At 34.9% G+C, this 27,064-nt stretch overlaps 1 protein-coding gene across 6 annotated transcripts in view; it reads left to right on the top strand.

Annotated features, from left to right (window-relative positions):
• Positions 1–686: 686 nt before the first annotated feature.
• LOC107867941 (exocyst complex component SEC10b) overlaps positions 687–27,064 on the top strand; it is a 42,367-nt gene continuing 15,989 nt past the window's right edge. The window contains exons 1-24 of one of the 6 annotated variants that reach the window (XR_007055156.1): positions 687–817; positions 1,123–1,209; positions 1,285–1,521; positions 1,600–1,674; positions 2,103–2,204; positions 2,565–2,615; positions 2,752–2,860; positions 7,687–7,806; positions 8,742–8,833; positions 9,013–9,178; positions 9,263–9,339; positions 9,657–9,755; positions 9,844–9,934; positions 10,752–10,837; positions 11,338–11,532; positions 12,652–12,705; positions 13,790–13,918; positions 14,023–14,115; positions 14,232–14,378; positions 14,569–14,666; positions 14,927–15,011; positions 15,697–15,755; positions 21,399–21,458; positions 21,788–22,766. Coding sequence is in view for 5 of the 6 variants with exons in the window: in XM_047412000.1 (XP_047267956.1) it covers positions 1,123–1,209; positions 1,285–1,521; positions 1,600–1,674; positions 2,103–2,204; positions 2,565–2,615; positions 2,752–2,860; positions 7,687–7,806; positions 8,742–8,833; positions 9,013–9,178; positions 9,263–9,339; positions 9,657–9,755; positions 9,844–9,934; positions 10,752–10,837; positions 11,338–11,532; positions 12,652–12,705; positions 13,790–13,918; positions 14,023–14,115; positions 14,232–14,378; positions 14,569–14,666; positions 14,927–15,011; positions 15,697–15,755; positions 21,399–21,402 (2,256 nt within the window). In the remaining variant the exon portion in view is untranslated. Of the gene's footprint in view, positions 818–1,122; positions 1,210–1,284; positions 1,522–1,597; positions 1,675–2,102; positions 2,205–2,378; positions 2,449–2,564; positions 2,616–2,751; positions 2,861–7,686; positions 7,807–8,741; positions 8,834–9,012; positions 9,179–9,262; positions 9,340–9,656; positions 9,756–9,843; positions 9,935–10,751; positions 10,838–11,337; positions 11,533–12,651; positions 12,706–13,789; positions 13,919–14,022; positions 14,116–14,231; positions 14,379–14,568; positions 14,667–14,926; positions 15,012–15,696; positions 15,756–21,398; positions 22,769–27,064 lie in introns of those variants that run through there. The other 5 variants (XM_047412000.1, XM_047411999.1, XM_016714443.2 and 2 more) reach the window with 5 other exon arrangements.

The following is a 27,064-nucleotide window of genomic DNA, read 5'->3' as shown; positions in this document are numbered from 1 at the left end:
TAAAATCACCTATAAGTAATTTCTAAGTGATATACGAATAAATTTTAATCTAAAAAAAAAAAATAATTAAGTAGCAATAGTAGCGGTAACAACAATGTTCAACAACAAGAAGATGATGATGATGAACAAGAAGAGATGATAATGAAGAACAAGATGATGATAATGAAGAAGATGATGAATAAAGCAACAACAACAATGAACAACAAAAATCACGAAGAGAGAAAACTCTAACAAATGAGAAGAGAGAGAAACGTGCCTTTTTTTCCCTCCATTTCTAGTCATATTAGGTTTTACATTAGATCAAAGTGTAAATTGAAAAACTTGTAGGTTATTTTCAAACTTTTCTTACTTTCTTAATCCTTAATAAAGTAATTGTCACATCCACTCAATTATTAAGACTTGTGTCACTCACACTTCATTTTAGAACTCTTTTGTCACCTAGAGCTCAAGGCCCCTTCTCACTTTTTGTTTTTTTTAATCAATTTTTAGCTTTTTTAAAGTACTTTTTAATTTTATCAAACATCTAAAAAGACTAAAATAGAGATTAAAATTTGATTTAATTAGATTTTAATCCTATTCAAACGGGCTTAAGTACATGTAGAGTTAAAAATTCCATAAAAATTTACAATGTAGGTAATTTGCATATATAAAACACACGTGGGAGGTTTTTAATTGTTTTGAAATAGTAGTAGGATACCGCAAAACTCTCGTAATCGTAACCTTTTGCAGATTTCAATACATATCCAGACTTTGACACTGCAGCAATTGAAGAAGAAGAAGGCGAAGAGAACATAACAAAAGAGTTGCACTACGTAAGGTGAGGATAAATAATTAAGTTAATTTGAATACATATACGTATTTTATATGTACGTGCATATGTTGTCGAAACACAAATGAGAGTTAATTAGAATAGAATAGAATAGAAAGTGCAGTTGGGTTAATTAATTAGTTCTTTGATGGTAAGTTAACGTTTATGTCCATGAATGGGCAATGCTTATTTTGCATCAAGTGCGATACGTGGATGGTTGGGCTCTGAATTAATAGGCAAGCGGATGTCAAATTACAGTGATGTGCATACCATTTGTTTAATCTTTGGTAATTAATGGCACTTATTCTATATAGATGAAAGAAATTAGAGATGGAGCACAGGCCAACCGTAACGCATCTTCTGACTCTACTCCACTAGTTCTTGATGTAGATGATTTCAAGGTGATCATCATTAATTTACAGTAGAAGATAATTTTAAAAAATCTAGTAGACTCATCCAGCAATGTGGTCATGCAGGGAGACTTTTCATTTGATGATTTGTTTGGTAACCTGGTCACTGAGCTATTGCCTTCTTATCTCGAAAAAGAAGACTCATCAGAAGGTCATGGAACCATTGATGCAATATCAAATGGGCATATGCGGGTACCTTCAAATGCAGGGAAGTTACTTTCAAGCCCACTATTCCCTGAAGTTGATGCCTTATTATCTCTCTTTAAGAATTCTAGCACTCAATTGGTCGAGCAAAAACGACAGGTATATGAAAAGAACATTCCGCTCATCCACTATACTCAACAGTTGCCTTTTAACTAAACCCCTTATCTTTGTTATAAGGTTGATGCCAAACTAAGCAATCTCACAAAAGAAGTTTCTGTACAAGACTTGAAGCACCGTAAGACACTTGCTGAGGTCAGTAAGACTCATAGATGTGTATTTTTGGCAGTACAATACATGTCATTAGTTTGCTAATGGAAAACCTCTTCAGTTTTTTACTTGGAAATGTTGGCTCATCTTTCACAGAAAACCTTCTTATTCTTTGAGATGATGAACATGCGGTCATGGAACTAGAATTGAATGACTGAAGAACAAAGTTATGACCTAGTATACATTTTAAATGACGCTCAATGATGTGAAAATGTACTTGATATGTTTACTACATTTGTTTCCTGAAAGCAGGATTGAGCCATTTGTTTATTCATTTGCATCTCAAATCACCTTTTGTTTACGTTGAAATTGTAATCTGTCTTTAGTATATTTGGTGTTACATGGAGCTTCTTTGTACATATTGACCTGCTGACAGCCTTGAGCTTAGCTTTGATGAGTACTACAATGTGCAGCTGGAAAAAGGTGTAGATGGCTTGTTTGGTAGCTTTGCACGTCTGGATTCGCGTATATCATGTGTCGGTCATACTGCAGCCAAAATAGGAGATCACCTACAGGTAAATGTTGCCTCTTCTTAATTACTTGGACTGTTTTGTTCTTTGCTAGTGTAATCACAAGAAATTGATTTAATTACAGCCAAATAGGAGCTTACCTTTTATCTGATTGTTTCTGTTGTAACAGTAACATTTGGATCTTGATCTTCAACTGAAGCTTTTATCCCACAGAAACTTAAGTGTGCTTCCTCCATTAAAAGAATGCTACCTTTTCTGAGGACAATAGAAAGACATTTACAGCAACAACGTATACAGTATATAATAGAACATTTCTTCTAAAAATATTAATTTCCCTAGATCAATCTGTTTTTCAAGTTATTTAAGACTGAGTTTGTACATTCATGAATCTCTGTTTCCTGTCAGAGTGCAGATACCCAAAGAGAATCTGCTAGTCAGACGATAGAGCTCATAAAGGTAAACTTAGAAACCATCTAAAAGTCATCTTATTGATGTTGCACAACTCATAAATTCTTCCTTGCTTATGAATCTTCTTTTTGGGTCTGTATTCTTTATGAAAAATTGATGGTATTCATTGACTTCCCTCTTACAGTACTTGATGGAGTTCAATAGAAGTCCAGGAGACCTGACTGCACTTTCTCCTTTATTCACTGATGATAACCGTGGTGTAGCTGAAGCTGCTTCTATTGCACAGAAATTAAGTAATGCTCCTTACCTTCTTTGGATATTCTCAGAACTGTAAATGTGAAATTTTTTTGCCAAATTTTTGTTTACAATCTTCAGGTAATCTTAGGGGTGGCAAATGGGCGGATTGGATTGGATTTAGATAAGTTAAATATGAGTCGAGCAAAAATAGTTTGGATTATAATCCGTCCATATAAATATAGATAAATATGGATTTGATCAAATATATATTGGGTAAAAATTATTTCAACCCACTTTAACTCCTAAGTCAAAAACTTAAAACTTCTATATCATATCAACTTACTTTTTTTTCCATTTTTTTTAATTTTTTCTTGTCTCTCTTCTATAAGTAGTCTCTAGTTTTTTTTTTTCCTTTTTCATTTTTTTGTCATTTCTTTTTTTTTTTTTCTTTCTTCTATCTCTACCCTCTATACTTTGTTTCTCTTTCTTTTTTCTTTTTTTTCCTTTTCTTTTTTAGTCTCCTTTTTTTCTATTTTTTATTTTTTTGTTTTTACTTCTTACTCATTTTTTTCTTTTTTGATTGTATTTTATGTTTTATATGTTTTTTATTTTCAAAGAACATGGTTAAGTTGAGTACAAATTATTGATGATTACTAAAATATCGTAACCACTCAGTTAGGGGTGGCAAACGAGCGGATTAAATTGAGTTTGGACGGATTAAATATAGATCGAGCAAAAATGGTTTGGATTGCAATCCGCCCATATAAATATGGATAAATATGGATTTGGTCAAATATGAATTGGGTAAAAATGGTTTCAACCCACTTTAACTCCTAAGTAAAAAACTTAAAACTTCTGTATCATATCCACTTGACTTTTTTTCTATTTTTTTTTTAGATTTTTCTTTTTAGTTTTTTTTTGTCTTTCTTCTATATGTAGCTTTTAGCTTTTTTTTTTTTTTTTTTTTCACTTTTTTTTCATTTCTTTTTTTCTCTCTTCTATCTCTACCCTCTACCCTTTGTTTCTCTTTCTTTTTTCTTTTTTTCATTTTCCTTTTTAGTCTCCTTTTTTTCTATTTTTTATTTTTTTGTTTATACTTCTTTCTCATTTTTTTCCTTTTTTTTTGTATTTTATGTTTTATATTTTTTTTATTTTCGAAGAACATAGTTAAGTCGAGTACAAATTATGAATGATGACTAAAATATCGTAACCACTCAGTATATTAGTTTTCACCAACATCTTTTTCCTTTTTCCTTTTCTCCTTTTGCATTATTTTTTCTTTTTGATTTTTTTTTATATTTTTTTTCTTCAATTTTTTCTTTACGCTTTTTTCTTTCTTCTATCTCTAACTTCTACCTTTCTTTCTACTTTTTTTTTTTCTATTTTTGGTTTTTTTTTTTTTTATGATAACGAAAATATCATAAGCGCATATTGATTTATTCGCCCAACACTTATAATTCGAGGGCTATGTGGATCTTCAGCCATATATCTTGTAGTTTCAAGAAAATACAATTAATTCATATACTTTTTTTTGGTTTTTCATTCGGTGTTTGGTGCCAGCATTGGAGTCTCGACTAATCCGGATCGGGCGTTGCAGGGCCCATTAAGGTGGCAGCGCTCCTAACAGAGTTTTCTCCATAACCAGGGTCGTACCCTAGACCTCTGGTTAAGGGTGGAGCAGCCCCATCCACTGCACCACAACCTATGTGCAGCCCCATCCACTGCACCACAACCTATGTTGATTTTAATTCATATATTTATTTGTATATAAATACAAATGATAAATTGCACATATTGACAACTAAACTATTCAAATACAAATAATAAATTTATTTGAAATATATAGTATGATACAAATAAATTTAAAGTAAAAAAATATAAAATGCAATGACAAAAAAAGATGAGGAAAAGAATATAAAAAAATAAGAAAAATGACAAAAATGACGAACCAAGAATGAAAAAGGGGGAAACGAAAATACAAAAAAAAAGAATGCAAAGAAATAAAATTGAAAAAGAAAAAAATGATGAAAAAGAAGAAAGAAAATAGTGTAAGAAACGAGTAAAAAATTTGTGGAAAAAATGAAAAAGAAAAAAAAGTAAATTAAAGAAAAAAAGAAAGAAAAAAAAGAGAAATAAAAGATAGAAAAAAAAAATAATAAAGGTGTGAGACAATGGATTATATTTAATTGATAAGAGACGTGATGAATTATATAGGCTAAATGGAATAATTAGAAGCTTACATTTATTAACTCATGTAGGTTTCAAGTGAATACGAATGATGAAATAAGAATGAGAAAGGGGAAAGCGAAAAAAAAAAATACGAAGAAAAAAGAAATAAAAATAAAAAAATAAAAAAATAGATGAAAAAATGAGAAAGAAAAAAAGAAATTATAAGGAATGAGTAAAAAAAATGAAAAGAAAAAAAGTAAATTAAAAAAAAAAAAGAAGAAAAGAAACTAGAAAAGAAAAAAAACTGAAACTTTAAGCATAAGTGGGTGATCTCTGTATTTAAATGGGTATCCATATTTTATCCACTTTGTTCACATTTGTATAAGCTTTTAAAATGAGTTGAAGTCCATATTTACCCATTTGAAATATGAGTGATCCAATTCACTAAATATGGGTTAAATGGACTCTTTTCACAAATATAGGCTGAAATTGCCACCCTTAGATAATCTGTTCATTTTCACTTGTACCAAGAATCATATGTCCTATGTAAAAAATGAATCTTGGACCTAACTCAACATTAAAAGTTAGTTCATAAGGGAAGGATTGCCCAAGATCATATAAGGAGACCAAGAACCCTTTAACCCACCAATGTAGGACTCCGACACCCCACATAACTGGACATCTAGAGCGTGGACAATATAAAATAGGGGTCCCAACATCGAAAACAAATGAATTGAGTGGGCCTGACTCTGATACTATGTAAAGAATGGATCTTGGGTCTAACTCAACCCCAAATGCTAGCTCATGAGGGGAGGATTGTCAAGTCCATATAAGGAGACCAATTATCCATCCGTTTTCTGATGTGAGATACTTAACACCCTCATTGGAAATAAATTTCATATATATAATTCAATTTTCACTTGTACCAATAATTATCAATTGCTCCCTCCATTCATTTTTACTTGTCCACCATTTCAAAAATAGATTTTCACTTAAGGACAATTTTTTTTTCTTTATTTACCCAAAGCATTAATTACTTATTCTCAAAACTACTCCCTCCATCTTATTTTACTCATCCCAATTTGATATTGCATATTGATTAAGAAAAATAATTAATAACATGACTACTTTACCATAGTACCCCTATTAAATGATGTTAAATTTTCATTTGGAGAAAAAACAATTAATACTAAGGGTAAAAAAGAAAAAAAATTATTTTGTATTGATTAATGAAAAATGACAAGTAAAATGAAAAATCAAATTAAAAAATTTAGGATAAATAAAATGGAACGGAGGAAGTATTTTTCAAGACCTAATACTAAACTTCCATTAATAGGGTAAAGTGGTAAAATAGTCATGTCAATCATTATTCTTTTAATGAAGATGTCATGTGTAAATGTGTCGAGTAAAAGTGAACAAAGGTAGTATCAATATTCTTCCACCTTTAGTTATCACTTGAGAAAGCTTAGTGTTACGCCTCTCAGACTACTTGTCTATCTCAAGTTGGTGCAAATTCGAATATTCTGTCACGACATATTTATTTTAACCATTTATTTTATTATAATATTTCCCTGTTATTTAGCATCTAAGGATGTGGCTAGTAATCAGTAAAGTGGGTTGAGAACCTGAGTAGCAAAGGCAAAAAATATTAGGTGATTCGACAGAGTTACCGCAATATCTGTTGCTACTGTGAGGGTTTTTTTTTTTAAAATTAGTATTTCCCTGTTATTTATCTATACTATTTATTACCTGGAGATTTAAGGTGTGTTATTTTTGTTATACCTGTTTTGAATTTCTCTCTCTCTCTCTCTCCTCTTTTCTTTTTCCTTGTTGGTTAATGGTCTTTAGTTTCATCTATACTCAGAGTAGCATGAAGCTTCGGCCTTTTCTTTCCTATGCAAAACTCGGAATGATATTTTTTCTTCCTTGATTAAGAAGTACCTTTGGCTTCTTTTGAGGTGTTGATGGTGTTAATCAATTAGCATTTAGGAGACCATATTTTTCCTATAGTAATTACAGGAATATATTTCCTTTTATTGTAATTGATTGTCTTTCCTTAATTAGTTACAGGATTCACTGTATAAATAACCCTTCTCATGGGATGTAAAGACATACTGAAATACGAAAGAAGCCTGTTCTTTTTCTCAAATTCTGTAGCAACATGTAACATATTATGTCGTCGTCAAAAATAGTTGAGAAAACTTAAAATATCAGGTTTGGTTTGGTTTTTTCTGATAACTGTGTAATGTTTAACTAGTTCTCTTTCTGTGGAGAATTATCAGAATGGGAATACTTGACACGAGACTGGGTTTGGTTCAGGTTATTGACTTATTCTCTTGTTAACTGTCTCATCTCCCATTGGTGATGTTGCATAAGGTTTTGGATTTAATTGTCAGTAAGTACACTAATATGTTTACTTCTCACCAAGTTCTATGCGCGAGGATATTCGAGGACATTTAATCATCCACTTTTTCAGCTTTGCCTGTTTATACAATTTAAAACAAGAATCTAATCCTGGTTCCTGTCATTTGTATAGAGGACTGGAGCAACAGATTATTTTTGTTGCTGCATTTACATTTTCTTGTTTTGTCATTTAAAAAGAAGCCTTAAAGTGATTAATTTAATATCCTTCACTTGAGAGGATCACTTTTCATCTTCAATATGTAATAGTATGATTCTCCCCCAGATATAACCAAATTTAATTAATTTGCAGGATCATTTGCTGATGAAGATATTGGAAGACAAAAGACAACTGTCTCCTCTTCCGTTGGAAATGCAACTTCAAATAAAGGATTGGAAGTTGCTATTACAAACCTCCAGGAGTATTGTAATGGTTCAACAGCGCGCAACCTATTTCTTTAACTCCTCATTAATTTATTCTAATACTGTGTTTGCAACTGCTATTCTTCTTTACTAGCTAGTATTTCAAAAGCTATCACCCGGAGAAATGGAGAATCTGAATTGCTGCTGAAACTTCCCTTTTGTTTTAGAGGGGCTTAATATATGATTGAACTCGTGTTGATGAAAAAAAGTAGAGCAGAGGTAGGTTATTGGTCGATAGAAACATGAGATATGAAGTTTTGGAAACCTTCTGAACTCTAAGACTAATTTCTTAAGAAATTTCTCACGTTGTGCTTTTATATTTGATTAGCATCTATAGTTACTGTATTCTTTTCTTTGAGAGGGTTTTAGAGTTTGCTATACCTACTGAAAAGGGTTGGGTGGTTGATCTGCTTGTAAATGCTGGACTCAAGTGGCACTTTTGTCAAAAACTCACAAAAAGATTTGCTTTAGGCCCTGAAGCTAGGTGCAAAACAGACAGAGTGCTTCACTCGCTTAGGGAGTTCTTCTATTCAGGCACCAATCCTTGAAAGGGCGTAGAGTTACAAATACCTTTTGATTTTTCCCCAAAAAAGCCTTTTGATCATGCTCAGGTTACTCGTTTTTAATTTCAGAAAGTTTCCGTGCAGAAGTAGTGAGATCTGTTTAGAATTGTAACGATATTAGAAAACATAACTTCAGTAATTTCGAATGGATTTTTTGATATGGCACATAGTACTGCATTTTAAGATCTAAAGACTTATTAAGCAGGGTCCTCAATTTTTACATTTGTTTTTTGGATGCCTAGCTTTTGTTTTCTTCTGATAGTTTTGGCTTACTAAAGTGCTCATGGTTGATATTTTTTTATGTGAATTTCCTGTAATGTCACATTCATTTTTTCTTTTTAAATGATTTTTAAAGTATTCTTCTTATTTGGTGACCTGCTAGAGCTGGAAAACAGATTATTAGCTCGATTTGATGTGGCGACACAGAAGCGTGATTTGTCTACAATGGGTGAATATGGTAAAATTTTGTCACAGGTAATTCAAGCCGTTTCAGTAGACCTGTCAAAAGTACTTCATGTTAAAACTCTATGAAACTTACTGGAAACATGGGATAAGGTGAAAGTTTCTTATTTTTCTTTGGAAATTGTACCTGATTTTTGGTGCTTTATACTGAAAAGAACCTTCATCTTTTGACATGTTCATTCTCCAAGCAGTTTAACAGGGGTACCAGTGCCATGCAACACTACGTGGGATTACGTCCCATGTTTGATGTTGAGGTAATGAATGCGGATGCTAAATTGGTCCTTGGTGATGAGGGCGCCCAACCCAGTCCTAGTAATGTTGCTAATGGCCTTTCTTCAATGTTCAAAGAAATCACAGGTTATTTTGGTTGAAGTTTATAAAAAGTTATTTCTTTTCTAAATACATACCTTCCGAATGTTAACACCTGATGTTTTCTTCCAGACACAGTGCGAAAAGAAGCAGCCACAATAGCAGCAGTTTTCCCTTCCCCTAAAGATGTAATGTCAATACTAGTTCAGGTATGGTTGATAACTACTTATGGTGTGCTTGAGGCAGTTAAGTAATTGTGTTGATGGTGCTGTGCCCGCAAAGTAAGCTAGCTCAGGCTATGTTGTCATAGAGCTTTGGCAATATATGCATAAAAGAGTAACATATCTGTGAACGTGCAACAGTTACTTTAGACAAAAACAATTTCTAGCCATGAATATCTTGAGCTTCCTCCAATTTGTGTGCCTGATATTATTTTCCATTCCAGCTAAGTGTTTACGGAGTGAGTAATTCTACAAATAAACTGCAATTGTGGAACTGGGGACTAATAGATTGAGGTTATGAACAGCGTGTCTTGGAGGATCGTGTTCCAAAACTTCTAGAGAAGCTCCTACAGAAGCCATCTCTTGTTAACCCACCTCCCATGGAAGAAGGTGGACTTGTATTAGTGAGTAATGTTACAGAGATTGTTCATTTCTATCAGAAGGGGAAAATATGGCCATTAGTTGACTCTTTTGTTGCCTTTGAATGCTCAGTATCTCAGATTACTGGCTGTCGCATATGAGAAGACACAAGAGTTCGCTAAGGAGTTGCGCAGTGTCGGATGTGGTGACTTGGATGTTGAAGGTACAAATGAAATAAACCTTTACGCCATCTCAGTGTTACCTTAATCTAGCTGTTTAAATTTAATAAATGTGCTATAAAACAGAGGTGCCATGTGCCAAAATCTGTATATGACTACTCTTAGGCCAACATGCTGCTTCCTATATACTTGAAGGATTTACTTTACAGAGACATGTAAATGCGTGATTTAAGCCTCTCGAGTTTTCATTTTGAAATCTCTGTCAACTAGGACAGTTAGTAACAAGGTTATGAAGAAATAAAGATTTGTTTATTAGGGGCATATTATGCGTTGCACGGGTAGAGGAAATTAAAAAGAAGAAAGAAAGAAGGACAGGGTGTTCAGCAAAAGTTGAAGGGCAATACAGATTCTTGAAGAAATTTTAGTGTTAGTATTGCTAGAAGGCTGGGTTCTTAATAAAAGAGAAATCTTGACACTCAAATTTTGTTCTTTAGTTGAAGCATGTATTGCTTTAAACTATATTGATCAATTAATATTTTAGAATCCTTTTTCCCCTTTACCTGTTTAAGAGAAGTAAACTAAATGGCAAATACATTAGAGTTTACTATCAAACCTAAAGTGTTATGTTTCTAATGATTTGCTAAGGTAGTTTCCACTTCTGCTTCAGTTAGGTCACTTACTGTGACTTACCACCATGGTTCGATTTGGTACTAGAATACAGTTTCTTGAAGAAACTCCCTTTTTTTCATCACAAGGCCAATCTAGATGGTCTTGACCATAGTCTATGTCCTTTTATAATTTATTTGATTGAATTTGTGTACGTTGATTATGCTTATCATCTCCATTTTTCTTCTGGTTCAGGTTTGACTGAATCTTTGTTTCTACCACACAAAGATACATACATAGAGTGCGAACAAGCCTCTCTTAAACAACTTTACAAAGCTAAGGTTTGTGGCAGTTTCTCTTTCTGAACAGTCTGTCACTCTAGTTTCTATTTAAGGAATCCATTCCTTTCTCTCTCGCTTAGGTAAAAGAAGAAATTTTCGGAAGAAGCTATTTTCCACAATGAAAACAATCAGAACTCGTAAACTAAACTCTATTATAACAAATAAAGTAAAAGAATTATTGGTTGTCAATTTTCTGGTATAAACTGGTTCTGGGGAACCTTGAAATATTTCCATTCCAAAGCACCAATTAGGTGGCATGTAAATTGCCAAATATTTACTCCACATAGTCTCCTTCCAAATCAAACTTAGATTGCATGAAATTCCGTATGCTAGCTAACAAGGCTACCCGTCTTTGGAGAGCATTACACAATCATGAAGCTCCACAATGTCATTGTAAAAATAGACACCCAACAACCTTCTGAACTTAATAGATGTTTATGAAAGTGTTCTGCTTGTAACAAATCATTCTGGGGATCCTGTTCTTGAACATTTTTGAACAGACCTCTTGCTTTAATTTGCAGATGAACGAGCTGCGTACTGAAAGTCAGCTATCCTCTGAGTCTTCTGGGACAATTGGACGCTCAAAAGGTGCTTCAATAGTACTTTCTAACCCGGAAATTATTGTCACTGTGGTAACAGAGTTTGTCCGTTGGAACGAAGAAGCAATATCCAGATGTAGTTTATTTTCTTTACAGGTATATATGTCATGTTTCAAGATCCTGCTGAAGCTGCACCTTCATCATCTCTCAATTTTCTTCCTTTGTCTGGCAGACTGAAGGGAACTAGTTATTCCATTAAGGCTAGAATTGCCTGACTAGATTTGTTCACAGCATATCCATTTTCAAATCCAGTAGAATTTTGACCCATTGTCTTAAAAAAGATGCTTTAGGCAAGTTAGATTAGAACTTAAATTGAAAATATGTTTATCCATATGACTGTTGATAATGATAGTCTTAAGTTTCTCAACTTTGGACATGTATGCGGAGATTTCCCCTGGCATATCAACAAACTGTTCATTTTAAAGACAGGTTGGTTGAATAGTGGAAGAGCTATAGTTGACATACATGGAGAGAGTGAGTCTTCTCCATACTTTCTTTAGTACGACATAAAAATTTTATTCTGAGGATCTCAGCACCAAGTTTCTACTGATTTTATGCAAAATAGCTAGATTTGTCCCTTTTAAGTATGTAGTCGATCTACAAACTCCAGCATTGTATCTATGTCATACCAACCATTTTCTCACACCAACCTTTAATCCTACAGAAAAACTATTATTTCTAAAAAGACTTAAAACTTTTAGCAAAACAATAATCTGATTTCTCTCGAACACATGTGACACTCTTTCTAGCCAAACTGTCCAAAATATACATTAAAGAATTCTTCTCCATGCCTACATCTGGTTTTAGCTCTTCTCCTTGCCAACTGGTTACTGTTTGTTTGTTTTAAACTGAAGACATTACCTATGTTGCCCGGATTCTTCAAATATGTTAATATGTGCGTGTTGGATGCACTAAAACTAGTGTATTTTTGAAGAATCCAACTCGGGTGCGGCATCGGAAGTGAAGAGTCTGGCTCAACTTAGGGCTTGACCACTAGATTCATTATAAGTTCAATACGTACACCAGATTTTCCAAGTAAAGTTACAATGTGGCCTGTAGTAATCAAGTATTTTGTAGTTGTCTTTTTTAGTGTCTTCTGCTGCTGGTACATCTCTTTTGGCCTTCTCCTAACTTAATGAGCTATTTGTTAGCTGTTATATTACATTTTTAGAAATCTACAGTGATTTGCTAATTGATTATACATCTGGTATACAGGCTGCTACACTTGCTGCTAGTTTTAAACCTGTTTTCACATGCCTTCTGGACCAAGTAAGTTCATCACCTCTTTTTAAGTTTATAGTTTGTTTCAATTGTTGCCATCCTTTAGTTCTTTCATCATGTCATTGGGAGTATGCATGAATCGCATAGGGAATTTCATAGAAGGTATATACATACATTCAACTGTTCTGTAGTTTTCTCTAGTTGAGAATTCACATAAGCAACTTCTCTAATGCAGAACTCGGAGTTCTATTTTTAGTGTTTACTTTTTCCTTTGGATATATCTTGCATTTGTATAGAAATATCTTGCTCTTTCTTGTGGCATAAAGGAGCTTTGACAAGTGTTAAAAGAGTGGGGGGACAAGGAATTCTCCCAAAATATTTGGTTGTACCATACTTGTTCGCCCTTGTTTTGAATGACATCAATAATGTACAAAATGGAATCCGATGGAGTATGTTATTTGCAGAAGATATAGTTTTAATAGCCAAAATCTCGAAACTAGCGAAGAAGTCAAACCAAAAGTTTGAACCATGGAGAAGAACTCAAGAGAGTAATGGTTTTAGGAAAAGTAGAAGTAAGAAAAAATCATATGCACGACAAGTTTATCCAACACAATAAGAAAGGAGTACGATGACTAAATGCAGTCAATTCAACTAGATGAGTTGTACGACAGAATTAAAATAGGATGACCACCGGAAGGAGAAATGCTAAGGCAGTATTATGTGTCAAGATGATACCTACAAAAGTAAAAGGTAAGTTCTCCAGAATGTTCGTGAAATCTGTAATTTTATGGAATTAATGTTTGGTCTCCAATGCTCAACATGTCAATAAAATGAGTACCATTGTTAGTGGAACACTTACATTGGGTCCTCATCTGGGTGCACTAACAACAGGTCTGGTGTTTGACATGAGTCCTTTAAGTTCGGGTAGAAATTATATTTACATGGTTCAGAGAATCCTTGTATTTGATGACCATAATTTGTCCTAAAAGATGAATTATTCGGTATAGAATAAAACAGGCCAAATAGAGCTGAGTGGTTACTGAGGATCCATATTACCTGCCATAACTAATTTTAAATGAGGTGTAATAGTAGTTTTTTATACAATTATTTGCCTCAGTCTAGTCTTTTGCAGGTAAGTCAATACATAACAGGAGGTCTTGAAAGAGCCAGAGACTGCGTTACTGAGGCTGCTGCCTTGAGGGAAAAGCACTTGCTGGGAACTAGTGTTAGCCGAAGAGTTGCTGCAGCAGCTGCTTCTGCCGTAATTATTCCGTCTTTTGTTATGATCTAAAGTAATGTACTTTGTATAACATCTAAATACTAATGAATGACTAGCTGGCTTGTCATATGATTGGTGGTATATAGGCAGAAAATGCAGCTGCTGCTGGCGAAAGCAGTTTCAGATCTTTCATGGTAGCTGTGCAATGTTGTGGAAGCAGTGTGGCTATTTTGCAGCAAGTGGGTTGGTTTGATACCAGCAAAGTCAATTTAAATATATGCAGTTGTAGCTATAATTAGTTTCTTATGCTGGTTCTTGTAACACTCAATTGCACTAAACTCCTGCTTTTCTTTAGTATTTTGTGAACTCCATATCACGGCTTTTACTTCCTGTGGATGGTGCTCATGCTGCTTCCAGTGAAGAAATGGCAACAGCTATGTCACGTGCAGAGAGTGTTGCTTGTAAGGGGCTTCAACAATGCATTGAAACTGTCATAGCTGAGGTTTGTGATTCAGAATATTTATTCCACTGTATAAGCTTGATTTGTGCTATATGTGGACACCTTATCCTCCCTAGGCAAAATATATCACTGGTCACTTTTACCATCTATTTTATGTTTTCCAATTCTTTCATCTGTCCTCTAAAGCCAAACATTTTGTTTGATATCATGTTTCCCCTTTGACTGTCATCAGGTAGAAAGGCTACTATCAACTGAACAAAAGGCGACAGATTATCGATCACCTGATGATGGCATTATCCCCGACCATCGGCCAACAAGTGCTTGTGCATGGTGAAGCCCTATATTAGTTTGAATATGCGTATATGTTAGTCTGTCTTACTGTATCTCTGATATTTCTCCGATTTAAAAGTAGAAAGATCTATTCTTGAAACATCAAGAACACATCAAAGTACAAATTTCAGTTGATCTTGTGACGCCTTTACTTTTTATATCTGGCGTAATATATTTTAAGATCTTTGGAATCTATGTCTTTTTCAACCATCATTTAATTCATTATTTACCATTATACTAATGTTATCTCCATCAACTAGTGCCGTTGCATACCTTTCCCGTGTGCTTGAGTCGGCATTCACTGGACTGGAAGGGCTTAACAAACAAGCCTTCCTGACTGAACTGGTATGTTACTGTTCTTATTGCCATGGCCACTATGATTTTTCGTCCAGCACCTTGATGCTGGAAATCTTCCCTCTAGTATCTTTTACCCAAGAAAGGTTGAGCGTATTATTTAAATAGCACCAAGAAAGTGCTACCACAAGTATTTTAATCGACACAAAGAAAGGCATCATTTCCTATTCTTAAAGGAATTCTATCAAATCTATCACTTCTCTTTATTATCTCTCAGGTAAAATGATCTTCTTGTAGTTGGCCAGTTAATGATGTTGCTAGACATATGACAACTGATCCTTGACGTCGGTTATTTTGATAGTTTCAGAGAGTATTCTGTGTTTTTGGAAATTGTTAGGTAGCTTGTTTGAAATTGCATAATCAACTGAATTACCTTTACACATGTCCTAGCCTGTAACTCTCAAAAATTACCAATTTACAAAACCGCGTAAGAAATTGATCTGCTAAGGTGATACCCGTGGTTGGTTTGTGCTTTACGTACATTTGTTATGGAAATGCTGTGAAGAAATTCAACCTTGTCTCTCTGCATCCATTTTAGTGCTATGCATTATGTTGTGTCTGACAATTCAGCCATGTCTAAATTATCTGCAACTGTTTTAATTCTGTATTTAGTTCTTTGAATCAAAATTTCTTTTATTGGTACTGTGTTTTTTCTATTTTAAAAATGTTTTTATAGGGGAATCGCTTGCACAAAGGGTTGCTTAACCATTGGCAGAAGTTCACTTTTAATCCAAGGTAATACCTTTCTCTTGTTCATTTGATGTAGTAGCAGTAGCAGTAGTAGTTAATAGGTATATCAAGGTCCCAGCGGTACAGGTATTGCAGCAATTGCCACATCATTTATGTCTGATTCTAACATAACTTTGGTAGATGATGCTAGGGCATATATGTGAGAAAGACCTAATTATTTTAAGCAAGGACTTTTCTTTCTTCCTCTATGGATAGATAGGGCAACGTAACATACAACTGATCAGTTAGAAAGGAGAACAAATCGATATCACGTCCTTTGCTTTCTCAATAGCGAAGCCTTTGACCTTTGTAAACCTAAGCCTTCATATCCGAAACTGAAAAATTATCATTTGGGGAATCGTTTTACTTTGTGGTCAAAGTGCAGGAAAGATAGATTCCTGAAAGCATTGCAAGTATAAACAAACGTAAAATCCTTTTAGATTCCGGAGAGCATTGCAAGTATAAACAAACAGAAAATCATTGGTTTTTGCACTAGATCATAAAACTAAAGTTACTTTGTGCTAAATGTTAACTATTTGTGAGGAATCTACGACTTTATTGAACAAGCAAATAGTTATTTGTGTTAAATTACATGAAATATGGATTCATGTGGGCAGTGCATATATGGAAAACATAAAGGCTAGATTTTCGCACTGCAACATAAAATTACTTTTGAGGGGCCATCAAGTTTTTCATGTAAAGGGATAGCATAAGCATAAAGTTCTTATACTTTCAAGAAGTGAACGACTTTGATCGAGGAGACAGTAAAGAAACTGATAGAAACTAAGATGAAGAAGAGAATGAAAATGAAAAATTTACTGGTTAAATAAAGTGCAAGGATCTTAACACCGCATTAACCAATAACTATGTCCGTATGGAGTGGACAAATCTCCCGATACAAGGATAATAATAATGCTTCCCTCTTTTCTTGTTCTTCCAAATACATATATTTATACTAAACATAAAGATAACACCTAATACATAGACAGACAGTTACTGCTGTAACTACTATAGACAACTGCTTATATATTTTATCCTACCTGAAACTCAGAAACTAGGATTATCTCTATGTGCTTGTCTGTATTTTCTTCTAGAGTAAGTCCTTAAAGAAGCAGTCGTATTAGAAACACAATGTTTTAGAATTTTAAGAAGTTTGGATAAATTTTGCTAAAATCAAGAAATTTTCAAACACTGTGATGTTGTCAAGACCAATGAAATGATGAGGCTGCTAAAAGCATGAGTAGGATTTTTCTGGAGAGTGTATCGTGTATACACTTCCAAATGCTGGTCTATCAAAGCACTTCTAGGCGGAAGTAGTCTCTATCACCAGAGGCGGACCCACGTGTATTGTCGGGGTGCACGTGCACCCGTTAACGTCGAAAAAAATTGTTTGTATATATGTGTATATACCTTGAGAAATTAGAATATAGATAATAGTGCATCCATAACTAACAGGAAGTGCACCTTGGTGCACTGGTTGAAGCTAGCGCTTCCACCCATGCAACCAGGGGTCGATTCTCGTGAATCCCACAACATTTTCATTTTTGTTTTCAATTCTTCAGATTGCTTATTAAGTACCAAATTTATAAGAAAAATTGATGAAGCGGGGATTCGAACCCGTAACAAGTCCCTAAGGTGAACTCCCCTACACCATTGACCTACCACAATTGATTGTTAAAAATTGTTAAAATTAAACTTCATATTATAAGAAAGTAAAGTTATTATTTTAGAAGTCATATTCGTTCTATATAATTATTTTTGCATTATTGTTCATGTCTTTGGTGACCAATTAAATATGATAATATCCCTTAATCGACACTGAAAGTTTTTCTAACGTCTTAGTATAATATTGGTGCACCACAATATCATCAAAAGCCATAAGCGTAAAAAAACTTTATGGTCTATTGTGTTTAAGCACAAAGTACAAATAAAGTGTGAGATTTAACAAATCAAAAAGGCATAAAAGGAGAAAAAATATAAATATATGTCTAGTCCAAGACTAATAATATATGTATGAATGACAAATATATGAACAAACAAATTAATTTTTTTTGATAAAGTGAAATCTTAATTGCTTAGCGTTCGTCTCTTCAAAAAGCCTCATTGACAAGGAAAAGTATGTATTAGAAATTAGAACCTAATCTGCACATTAAGCGAGGCGAGCGCTCAACACATTTTGAGTCTTGCTTCGAGGCTTATGCACGCCTTTGACAACACTGGTGCACCCACAGACTTCAAATCCTGGATTCTCCTTTGTCTATCACATGTTTTTCTTGGTTAAATGTTCACCATTGACTGCTAATGAATTTAAGACTCATGAAGAGGCATCACTTGGCAAACTTACTGATTATTACAACAAAAAGATTTTCAATTGTCCTGCATATATGCATGCCAAGGGAGGACAGTAAAAAGTCAAAAGTATATTTTTCATGGTTATACACTTAAGGTAAAAGTATCTAAGTTGTGATGCCCCAATCCTGAATCATTGAACTTTGTCATCAGCAGGGATGTTCCTTTTGGCATATGGATGCTATCATATTTTATGGGCACTGTTTCTTGACTCCATTTTCAGTGAAAAATGGTGGCCTTGTTCAAGGAGGAATCCTCCCTATAAATTGATGATCTCTTGCTCATTTATTAGTTTAGTCAAGTATTGATCAAGAGAGACTTGCATCAAGTCTTCAATAAAGATATCAAGAGTTGGGTCAAGGAAATTCAGAGCTATAGGAGAAAATATTAGAGAATTAAGTTGTTTGTGCTCAACAGTAATAGAGGTTAGACTTCAATCTGTCAAATATTATGCCCTGTTGGTTCAGTGAGAGAATCGTGTTTGTCTCTACTGTACAGGACATCACAAATAGAGTAAATGTTATTTCTAAGGGGTCACATACTCTGATGCTTTAAGTTATCAACAGATCAGAAATGCCCTGAAAAGAACAAGAAAGGAAACTTGAAGAAGACAATATACAAAATGTGTAACGAGGAGACGTGTTTCTTATATCTAAGAGCTTCTTCCTCCTTGAGTTGATGAGGATGTGTATTATCTATATATAGGAAATGATGCATATACCGAGTCTCCTTCAACTGATGCCATGGCAATAGCTCATTGGATATTGAGGGAGGAGGAGCCTTCAGGTGCTAGCATGCAGAGGTGAATCCACGATTTAAACATGATAGGTTCGATCTTTTAGACTTTTAGCACTTAACTCATTGTCCTTCTAAAATTATGGGTTTAGATTTAATATTTGTTAAAATTATAGTAGGTTCTCGCATATAGATAATCTATGTTCAACGTAAAAAATATTGGCCTTGGATGAACCCGTTGCCTAAGAGTTGCATCTGCTACTGCATGCATGGTAATTATGGTGCCAACAGAAGGAGGATCTAGGATTGAAGACCACGGGGCCACCATTATCTTAACATAGATGCTAGTAGAACTTTCAATGACGACTGAGGGATAATGCCAGGTCGGACTAGTCATGGGTTGCATGAAAAGTTGTCAAAATACAAAATATATAGGTCAAATATGGGCTCTGTTGTGACAATCGAACTTTAACACTATACGGAAAGCATGGGATCAAAAAACGTAGAATTGAGAATTAACTCATCCATCAATAATAAGAACGGGATAAGAGTTAACCCCATCACAACCTGAAAGTGCTTTGAGTTTCCTCCCACTGTCCTTAGTCGGGACTTGAATCCATCGTACACAACGTTTTGGATGGCCAAAGGCGATAAGGCCCCGCCCGCCACGCGGCGAGGCGATCGCCTTTTGAATGTGTGGCGACAATTAATACCAATAAATTAAAATAATATATAAATGATCAAAATTTCAATAGCACTAATATATTAGGAAATATTTCAAATCAAGAATTAAAAATAGATAGTAGATAGATGCTAAAAGTCTAGAACTCGAATGACTGAACAATCCAATATTCATAAAACAAGCAATACTAAAACTTTAAAGTTTATTCTTCTTCAAGATTTGCATAATCTTTAATTCCAACATGTATTTCATTATATTGCCCCTCATCTTCTTCCTCTTTAGATTCTTCATCAACTAGTGTTCGAGTTTGACTTGAACTTGTTGCTTTTCCCTTGTCATATTATGTTATATAAGTTATTAAATTTTTTTTACGTAATACATTTAAGTAGTGCTTACAGCTTACTATTAGTCTGTTACAGTGAGTCAGTGACAGTCACACTGTATCACTGTTACAGAATAGAATAAGAGAAAAAGTGGAAGAAAAAAAAACAGCATGCCAGCCACCGAATTAAGAAGATGAAGAAAGAAGGAAAAAAAATAGAAATCAAGACTTACCGGAGTAGGGGGAGTCGCTAGAGTAGCATCGCCGGAGTTGAAGTCAAACTTGTGAGTTGTGAGTAGGTAGCAGCCGCAGTCGCCAATGAGTAAGTTGGTATAGCCAAAATATGAAAATAAGCCCTAAAATTAACTTTTAAACCTTGTTAGAATATGAATAGGCTTAACATATTGAATTCTTCTTGGAAAGGGATTGTAATGTAGTGTCCTATTAGGAATAAGATTGGAATGTAGTGTCTATAAATAGGGTCTTAATGTAATAAAGACAACAATTCTATAATATTTTTCTCCATTATTTCTCACATGGTATCAGAGAAGGTTAGAAATATCAGAAAAGATAACTCAGTCACCGTGCGTCAATTCCGGTGACTGATTTAGGTCAATTTTTATTTTATGGGTTGTGTGAAAAATACACCACCACCAAAAGGATCGAAAAGATCATGCGATAAAAATCCGCCGAAAACCGCTAAAAAATTACCCTCCACGCGCCGCCACGCGCCAGCTGGAATCCAGAAATTCCGGCGAGATCTCCGGTTGATTTTTGAGTTGTTTCTTTTTTTGTTAGGGTCGCCGGTCTATTCTAACTCCGACCACTTGCTTTTTTACAGATTCCGACAATTATTTTGAGATTCCGACTGCCGGAACCCTAATTCAGGCGACATCAGTTTTTTTTTTTCGGGATTTTTTTTTCCATAAATTCAGATCTGATTCTTGAGATTTTCAAGTCAAATTCCCAAAATATCTTTTGGCATGGTATTTTTTTGGGCAAAATTCAGAAATAGCATACTTATCCCCTTAATTATGAATTTCATAGCAACAGTTTCATAATTACATAATATAGCAAGTTGTATTTTGTATTTTTGTAAAGTGTTTTTACAAAAATACAAATACATATGATTTTTACTGTCTTTATGATCGATATGTATTTTGTATTTTTGCAAACTATTACTACAAAAATACAAATACATACAAATACATATGCTACAAAATATAATTTGATAAAAGTGTTGCTATTTTTTGTAATTTAATACTTAAGTATGTTACTTTATGTATTTTTTCCTATTTTTTTTTTGGCTCCATTGAGCCCTTAATGAGAAGATCAGAAAATCAAACGTCACAGTCCATGAAGAATCGACGAGGGGAAGGTCGATTTGGACGATCTTGTCCTAGGTGTAGTTATTGTAAAAGGCTTGGACATACTCATGACGTATGTTATTCTAAACCTAAGTGTAGTTATTGTAATAGGTTTGGACATACTCATGGAAAATGTTATTCTTTGCATGGTCGACTAACTAAAAATGCTCATATTGCTCAGTCTAACACCACAGGTGATCAACGGGTGTATTTATCTGACAAGGAATATAATGAGTATCTTCAGCATCAAGCAAGTAAGCATATTTTTCTACCAATAGCCTCAACTGCACAATCTCCTACCTTTGGATCATGGGTTGTTGACTCAGGCGCTTCTGATCATATTTCTGGTGATAAATCACTTTTTTCTGATGTTTTTTTTTCACAATCTCTTCCGGCTATTACTTTCGCTAATGGAATTCGACCAGAGCCAAAAGGAGTTGGACAAGCCAAACCCCTCTCTTCTGTCACTCTAGACTCCGTTCTTTATGTCCCTGGTTGTCCTTTTAATCTTACATCTGTTAGTCATTTGACACGTGCCCTTGATTGTAGTATAACTTTTTTTGATGATTCTTTTTTAATGCAGGACCACAAAACGGGACAGACAATTGGCATAAGACATGAATCACAAGGCCTTTACCATCTTACCGCTTCAAATTCCTTCATAGTATGCTCCGCTACAGATCCTCCCAACCTTATTCACAAACGTTTGGGACATCCTAGTCTATCCAAGCTACAAACGATGGTGCCTATTTTGTCAAGTCTATCCACATTAGATTGTGAGTCGTGTCAACTTAGGAAATATACCCGTGCTACATTTTCACGTAGTATTGAGAGTCGCTCAGAGTCTATTTTCTCATTAGTTTATTCCGATAATTGGGGTCCTAGTAGAGTCAGTTCACCGTTCGGATTTCGTTACTTTGTTACTTTCATCGATGATTTTTCAAGCCTTGGAAACAGCCTCTGGCAGAAATGCAAGGTAAGGCTGTGTACGATACACCCTTGTGGTGGGGCCTTTCCCCGGACACCGCGCATAGCGGTAACTTTAGTGTATCGGGTTGCCCTTTTTTTTACTTGGGTTTACTTAATGAAAGATCGTTCCGAGTTATTCTCTATATTCAAAAGTTTTTGTGCTGAAATACAAAATCAATTTGGTGTTTCTATTCGTGCTTTTCGTAGTGATAATGCCTTAGAATACTTATCCTCCCAGTTTCAGGAGTTTATGACTCATCAAGGAATCATTCACCAAACATCATGTCCTCAGCAGAACGGTATAGCAGAAAGAAAAAATAGGCATCTCATCGAGACTGCTCACACTCTTCTCATTGAATCCCATGTTCCACTGCGTTTTTGGGGCGATGCGGTCCTCACATCCTGCTATCTAATTAATAGAATGCCATCATCTTCGATCCAGAATAAGGTTCCCCATTCCATACTATTTCCTCAGTCACATCTCTACTCTATCCCCCTGTGATAGTCATTGGGATGCAGTTATTCAGATTTTACGATATATAAAGTCATCTCCAGGTAAAGGACTACTCTTCGAGGATCGAGGCCATGAGCATATCATTGGATATACAGATGCTGATTAGGCAGGATCACCCTCTGATAGACGTTCTACATCTGGATATTGTGTTTTAGTAGGAGGTAATTTGGTATCCTGGAAGAATAAGAAACAGAGTGTGGTTGCTCGATCTAGTGCCGAAGCAGAGTATCGAGCAATGGCTGCAACAACTTGCGAGCTAGTTTGGTTCAAGAAATTGCTGAGAGAATTAAAATTTGGAGAAACTGGTAAGATGGAACTTGTATGTGATAATCAGGCAACCCTTCATATTGCATCTAATCTAGTGTTCCATGAGAGGACTAAGCACATAGAGATTGATTGTCACTTTGTCAGAGAAAAGATACTCTCGGGAGATATTGTTACAAAATTTGTGAAGTCAAGTGATCAACTTGCAGATATCTTCACCAAGTCCCTCACCAGTCTCGTATTAATTACATTTGTGACAAGAATGGTACATATGACTTGTATGTACCAGCTTGAGGGAGAGTGTTAGAATATGAATAGGAATAACATATTGAATTCTACTTGGAAAGGGATTATAATGTAGTGTCCTATTAGGAATAGGATTGGAATGTAGTGTCTATAAATAGGGTTTCAATGTAATAATTTAGAGACAACAATTCAATAATATTTTTCTCCATTATTTCTCACAAACCTAAAACTCTAATTTTTTAAAAAAGAATTAAAAAGGCGACGCCATAGTAACCTTACCACGCTGCCTCGCCTTTCTCGAAATGGCATCGCCTTTTGGATTTTGCCTAGCCATGACGACAAGAGGCGACTATGCCTCGCCTCACCATTCGCCATTGGCGACGTGGTTAGCGCCTTTTACAACACTGATCATACATGTCCTTGATCACCTTAGTGTACACCACAAAGACCCTTTAACCTCCAAGCAGCTTCAAAGGCCCTTCTTTGAACCTTGTTGTAATCCTTTTCTAGGTTGATGAACACATATTTAAGTTCTTCCTCTCCCTATATTACTTCACCAGTCTCCTTACAAAAAGAATGACTTCTATAGTTTATTACTGGTTTTAATGGGCAATTTTACTTGTTTGCGACCTATCATACCTGTTTTTTTCAATAGATTCAAAGTATACTTTCTTTGAAAAATAAAGATTTCTGTTTTTCATCTAGCAACCTTAATTCGTAAGAAGTATTATAGTTTTCCTAGGTCGTTGATCTCAAATTCCTGTGCCAACAACTTCTTCAATCTGGTAATCTCCTCTTTGTCCATCTCTTGTCATTACTGTGTCAATAACATAAATTATGAGAAGATTGAATTTACCATTTTGATGTCTTTTGAAGAAGGTGTAACCATTATTGCTATTACAGAATCACTACATCTGCTACAATATCACTACAACTATGTAATATTGTATATATGGTAGTCTAGCTGATTTGTAGGGATTTGATTATCTAGTTACCATAGTTTATACTCTTCTTGTATTTATATTATTATAATTAGAGAAAAGTCATAAAGTCACCACTGAACTTGTTCGAGATTGCAAAAAGACACTTTAACTTTGTGGACGACCTATTACCCCAAGGTTGCACACACGTAAGATATAACCATGGATCCTTTGCTTTAGTCATGAAAAGCTTAATGGAAAGGTTACAAAGGAAGTGGCTATGACAATTATCAAGAGATAAAGAAACTACAAAGGTCATAATGGTGTCACTATATCCAAAAGGTAAGACTACCTTCACCTTAGGAGCCATAAGACACAATTGTTTCATTACCTCTTTAAGAGACCACATCAAGTGTGGTGTCCCAATTTGTCTTAAAGTCCACAAGACCCATATAGCATTGTCACTCAAATAAGTGGACCAACCAACAAGTTTCCTACCACTACATAAAACAAATCCAAGACTAGCATGGATGTCATCATAGGCAAAGAGGTGGTATAGAAAGGAATCAAGTATAAAGACATCATCCAAGGTGCTATTATCAATAAGAATGCCATTTGGCTCAAAAGACTTTGCACTTAACGCACACAAGGATGGAATCAAGACACTTAAGCACATATGATTTCTTCCTTTCAAACAACTTCCCAAGGGAAGTAAATTCATTATCGGAGTCATGCCCTTAGAAGTTTGCTTATCTCTTTTAACAAAGTTAAGCATTCTCCCAAGAGCCCCACAAGATACTTCAAATTGTCCAACCCTATGGAGGTGACAAGAAGTTCTTTAGCATCCATGGGCTTTTCTACAAACAAATAATTAACTTGGCATCCACAAGTTGGGATTCACACAGCTTAAACACAAGTGTGTCAAGCAAGGATGCAATTTTGTAAGCAACACCCAAAGGAGACAATGACATACTAAGTTACTTGGACTCTTCACTTTTGGTACCGCACCCGTGTCGACACGACATAGGTGTGGGTGTAGGTGTGGGATCCGTACCCGATATGGTCAACCAATTTTGGGTACTTTGACCAAAATCGACTGGGAAAGTTCGGACAGATTTAAGAAATTCTATAATCAAAATAAAAGCTAAGGTGAAATTGAAGAAAATGGAATACCTTGTATATAGTAATTTCTATGTTATTGCTTTTCTTTTCATCTCCTTTCAGGATTTTCTTCTTGAAAAATATTTTCTCGTTAAGTTTTCCACATAATATCTCAAAATTTATGTTTTATAACTCTATTTTTAGATATTTGAATTATTTTTCGCCGAATCCACGCACCCGTATCCATCCCTAGATCCATATCCCCGAATCTTTAAATTGAGACCGTGAAGGATCCGACCTCTAGATCCGTACCCGTATCGGACACTCGCATCCAAGTCCGAGCAACGTAGATGACACATTTGCCCTTGGTTTCTCAAGAATGATACCACCTTGGAGAAGGAGGTCATCAATTCCACTAAGTATTGAAGAAAGGTATCACATAAATGGAATTCATCCAAAGTAGTTTCAAAAGAAGGCTCCCTTCTCGACCTACAAGTAGTGAAACCTTGGTCAAGAATGGAAACACACAATGGTGAATTCTCTTGGAGCTTTTCATTGCTCCCCTTCTTTAAAAACCCTTCATCTTAGTTGGAGATCTTTCCTTTACACAATGTTGGGCCCTCGAGTGGATTATGAATCCCCGAGGAAGACTTTCCATCATAGGGAAGGATACCAACATCCTCATTCAAACTTTGCTTGTCATGTAGACCAAGCAACAAGTTGGGTGTACTAAGATCACCACATTCAAATTTGGTACCGAGGTCAAACGGTTAGAGTGGCCATAGACATGGGTCTAGACAACACTCTTTTTCCCCATAGGCTTCACTCAAACTAAAGGATATATTCTCTACCATAGCATAAGCATCATCAAAAGCAAATAGAGAGTAGGGAAAGGCATCACTCAAGTGAACTTCAACTAAGGTGTCCTCATGTAGGTGCTCACTATTAGATTCAAGATCATCACATGAGTATTCTCAACAATAGGAGCACACAAAGTACAATAAGAAGCAATTTCCAAGCTATTAATACTTTCTCTTTTAATGGAAGAATCCTCAAGTAGACACATACCACCACTAACATCAAATGAATTATTACTTAAGTCTTTACAAGAAGCAAGCAATTTATCCTAATAGTCATCAAACAAAGGTGGAGTGTCATACAAAGGATCACATCCGCAATCATTTTCGGAGGAACAATCATTAATTGGGTTTCTCAAATATTCGAGCAAATCAAAGTTATCTTCACCCAATTGATTATTCCTTTCCAAGATTTTACATTCCTTTCCCTTAAGAGTACTCTCATCTTCCGAGAAGAGATTTCCATCTTTAGGAGGAATGTTGTCACACCATAATAGGTTGTCATATGGAATATAGCCCTCAAGATGAGCTATACCAATAATGTTAACCACACCACTAGGTAATTCGCTAGGAGCGATTTCATCATCTTCAAACAAGATATTGTTCTTAAAGAGAGAAGGATCTATCCATGAAGAGGATGTAGAACGTGCAAGTCGATTCTCTAAAAGACCATTATCAAGTATCAAAGATGTTTCAAATACATAATCATCCTTATGAGCAAGACCAAATATAGGATATTCATTAATGAACATGCTCAAAGGGTCACTCCTATTTTCTGGACCAACATTTTCAATTTCATCACTCACCTGAGGTTCATTAACCACATCACAAACACCCTCAAGTGGTGGGCAAGTTTTACGCACAAATTGGTCAACATAGTTTCCACGAGATGATGTACCTTCATTCATTACATTGGCTTCAACACTAGGTGGACTCAAATTTATCTTACAAGAAGAGTCAATTCGGTCATCAATAGGATCAACTAGTGT

Source organism: Capsicum annuum, chromosome 4 (genome assembly GCF_002878395.1).
Source record: "Capsicum annuum cultivar UCD-10X-F1 chromosome 4, UCD10Xv1.1, whole genome shotgun sequence".
Classification (NCBI taxonomy): Eukaryota; Viridiplantae; Streptophyta; class Magnoliopsida; order Solanales; family Solanaceae; genus Capsicum; species Capsicum annuum.
Note: the sequence above shows the minus strand (reverse complement) of the source record. Positions and strands in the feature narration are given on the sequence as shown.